At 44.7% G+C, this 3,694-nt stretch overlaps 3 protein-coding genes across 3 annotated transcripts in view; 1 reads left to right on the plus strand and 2 right to left on the minus strand.

The window, feature by feature from the left end:
- Nucleotides 1–7, plus strand: part of FOXG_12359 (uncharacterized protein) — a gene marked incomplete at its 3' end in the record, with an annotated part of 1,458 nt that extends 1,451 nt beyond the window's left edge. The window contains exon 6 of the mRNA XM_018392124.1: nucleotides 1–7. Coding sequence (XP_018250923.1) covers nucleotides 1–7 — 7 coding nt within the window.
- Nucleotides 8–114: 107 nt separating this feature from the next.
- FOXG_12360 (uncharacterized protein) lies at nucleotides 115–1,185 on the minus strand (the record flags this gene model as incomplete). The annotated part of the gene is made up of 1 exon (XM_018392125.1): nucleotides 115–1,185. The coding sequence occupies one exon, from the start codon at nucleotides 1,183–1,185 to the stop codon at nucleotides 115–117; it is 1,071 nt and encodes a 356-aa protein (XP_018250924.1).
- Nucleotides 1,186–1,661: 476 nt separating this feature from the next.
- On the minus strand, nucleotides 1,662–2,128 carry FOXG_12361 (uncharacterized protein; the record flags this gene model as incomplete). Its single annotated transcript, XM_018392126.1, has 2 exons — nucleotides 1,662–1,825; nucleotides 1,966–2,128. 2 exons carry the CDS (start codon nucleotides 2,126–2,128, stop codon nucleotides 1,662–1,664), a joined length of 327 nt encoding a protein of 108 aa, XP_018250925.1.
- Between the last annotated feature and the right edge of the window lie 1,566 nt (nucleotides 2,129–3,694).

Genomic DNA, 3,694 nt, shown 5'->3' on the forward strand with positions numbered 1-3,694 from the left:
CACCTGAATCTGAACATGATGGTTGGGAGTTGGTTGAAAGCACGCTTAAGGATCTCTTGTCCTTCATCTAGATAAAGAATTTGTCAAATATACAAGTGAGACCATTATACTCCTTCACGGAGGAACATTCCACCGTCTCTCCCCTTCAAAATCATGCGGTGAATAATACAACTCTCGGACTGTATTCTTCTCCCTGTGAGCTACTCTTCGGCGCTCCCTTTGAAACGGAAGCTCATTTAGGTTGTTTTCATTACCAGCTCCGTTCTCATAGGCAAACGCATCCATCCACGCTAGGTCAGCCTGGGCCTCGCGGTGACTGATCTTGATCTTAAGGGCAAGACTCTCGAGAAGACCGCTGCTCCACAGCACTGCCTTTCTCGTCTTTTTTCCAAATATAACAGCCGGGAGTAACCTGATGCCGTTCTCAGGGTCCCATTTCGATCGCAAGCTATGGTAATGTTTCCAGTCCTTCTCGAGGCTGTTCTTGAACCTCAGTGCGCTTTTGCGATAGAAGCCCTCCTCACGAAGCACAGGATCACCGATTGCCATAGAGGCATGGGCTTTGTAGGCTGATGCGAGATATGTAATCAACTTCTTGTCGTCAAGCGGGACAACGGCTGAGTTTGATTCCGTGCAGGGGTAATAGTCTGGATCGTCGCCTTTGCTGTAGTGGATGGGTATACCAACAATCCCAAGGAATACGGTTTTGATACCTTTGTACTCGGGATCTTGGGTAAGGCACTTTTGCAAGGCTTCGAGTCCCTGTTGTGTAGGCACCGTGGAAGCAATAGCCTGGATGTTGCTTGGTAAATTGGTGATGCGTCCACACGTCAGTGCAGCGATCGGTACGTGCAGAGTTGTGAAGCTATTGTCAACCCAAACGGAATGGTATCTCTTTTCGAACAGTCCTCGGAGTCTTTCGCAGAATATTCGATATTTCTTGTTCTTGACAGTCATATACGATCCGCTCTTCATTGCCACAGCACGAGCATCGTAGCATGCCTCCAATAGGGGCAGAGGTCCATCTGCGCCGTCTGATTTTTCCAACCGCAAACCATGTAAGAAGGCGGAGCGGAAAATCTTGTAGGCTGCATGTGTGTCTTTTTTCTTTGGAAGAGCTTCTTCCCAAATCATTAGGCAAAGCTCCGGTGGTAGTTTGTTGAAGCTCTCAAAGTCATTTGACATGGATTGGACCCATGATAACCAAAGTTGATAGCTAAATGTATAGTGCTACGAATGAGGCCAGGTGCTGCTGTAGCAGCGACGACGAGCTGTAATACGTAGATGCGACGTTTGTGTGATGATGGCACAAGAGACACTAAACTGGCGTTCAGGAGAGAGGGGGGGGGGGGGGGGGGCCTTTTATACCAGAAAAGTTCGGGGCATTTTTCTTTAAGCTTTTCATGCAGAATCTTGAAACACGTAATGGACTCTTACCATGGGGCTTTGTTTTGTTATGAAAACCTTTTTGGGCGTAAAGCTCTGACAAGTAGCCTTAAGGTTTGGTATCCAAACCTACCCAATATCCTCAGAAAAAAAAAAGGGATATATGAGTCAAATCCCGATTAAGGGCCCCGTATCTATAGGATCCTAAACCAACGAGGTCGACGAGCTCGCCGTGTACATGAAATTCCAGTTCAAACAATCCTTTCCAAACTCATCTAATCGAAGTGTTCTTTTTCATAAGCCCACTTGACAGTGACTTCGGACTTGTACAGGAAAGCGACCCTCATATATGTATCCCATACCCTGACAGAAAAGCTCCTCTTTCCTCCGCCGAGTCCTGCAGCCATAGCGTCTGTGTGCGTCTGCATGATAGGGTTCCCTGAGAAGACAAGTGTTAGCGTGTTGAATGAAACATAAAGTATTTAAGCGTACTCACCGCTCTTCTGGAGTCAGTCTCTGCAGAATGTGCATGCAGTTAGAGTCTAGCCCCTAAGGGAACTGGATATGGCTTGAACCTACTTGTATTTCTTCGATCGTGGACAAGCTGAAGAACAGCAGGAGAAAGATGTTTCTTAGGAGCAAACCCAGGAGGAGCAGTACATACAGGACAAACGGGACAAGCAGAACTCCTGGGAGTGGGCGGCCTGTCCTGGTAGGGACATCCGTAAGAACCAGGAGCCATGGTTCGAAAAACGCTATGGGTACCTTCTTTTGTGTGAGATTTGAATTATTTGACATGTGAGAAGAAGAAAAAGGAGGGAAAGGCGAGGTTTGAGAGTTGAAGGGGCGAGAAATATTCATATGTATCACGGAATTCTCAGACCAAAAAGAATTTCGAGCATGTTTTTGTGTCCTTGGTCGTGATATTCTGACAGAGTACACAATGCTAATGAGACCTTTCAGAATAGTGCCCTAAACCAGAACCTTCTCTGATATCCTTTAGCCAACAAGCACGATATTAAAGCAACAGAAACTCAAGCATTGCTTCCAAGAGTACCCAGTCTTGTGATCTCTCCAGTCAACTTCAACTATTGTCAATTCAACTTTCTGCTATCCCTTTACTATAAACTATGATTATACTTAACATCTAGTATACTGAGATCTAGAAAACAAGGTCCAATTTGGCTTTTTACTCGCGAGACCGTGAAGAAGGTGGTCGAAATGGAAGTAGTGAATATATTGGACTAGGTCGAAAAGCTTGTGACAGGTGATATCAAGGCAAACTTGAAAGATTTCAACAGCGTTACTGTTCCAAACCTGTATAGTGGTAACTTAAAAGTGTTTTAATCCCACGCCTATCGTCTAAAATCCGAAGTTTCTAATCTAGCTTCATTCGTGAAAGTAAAGAGATAAAGTCTTGGGATTATTAGGTAAAGAGGCAGGCTATTATTTTCACGATGAATATTCAGAAAGACTTCTTTTCTCATGGCTCTATGATTAAATATTCTCTTCTACCAGGTGAGTGTTTGTCTGCAGTGCTTTCTCTCTCTCAGGCGATGATTTGTTGAAAAGAGTTTATGGCATTTCAATGTTATATACGAAGCCAGAGGCATTATGAAAAGATGCATTCTTACTCAGACTTTACATAACATATATCACTCAGAATCTCTAATAGCTTCTATGAGCCGTGATTTTCATTACAAAAAGCCAAACTTTCCAGGCATCATCCAAAATACTGCATCTGGTTTCAGGTACTGAGTTCTGTGTGGTGATATAAGCTCTCAGTCACAGGTCTCAACTACAAATAACACATCTAGCTTACGACTTTAATACTATTCCAATATTTCTGACTCGTTACTCGGCTCCGGGTACCTTGTGTACTCGGTCTCGATATCCTCTGTTGTCTGCATGGTCGAGGCACAGATCTCCTGGGCATATCATACGAACACCTCCAAACCTCGATGATAAAACTTGGACTCTCATCCCATTACCGTCCTCCTTGTAGTCACTGGATGTAAAATAATGTGTTAGAAATTCTTCGACAGTAAGTGATGCAAACGGTGGAAATACGTACATAGGAATCTCGTTCACAAGCCCAAAGTAAAGTGTATCGATATCGATAGCACCTTCGTCTCGCTACCTAGTGATGTATGCTCCAGCGATGGCTACACGTGCATCTTCGTAGGTGTTACCCATCGAGTCCGCGAGGGTTTTGACATTGTGTGGGAGAGTGGTGATCCTGTCGAGATAGCGCGGCTCGGAAAGGGATGATTTGGCGGCCCATTGCTTGGTACAAGGCTCTGAGTGT

This window comes from Fusarium oxysporum, chromosome 13, assembly GCF_000149955.1.
Source record: "Fusarium oxysporum f. sp. lycopersici 4287 chromosome 13, whole genome shotgun sequence".
Classification (NCBI taxonomy): Eukaryota; Fungi; Ascomycota; class Sordariomycetes; order Hypocreales; family Nectriaceae; genus Fusarium; species Fusarium oxysporum.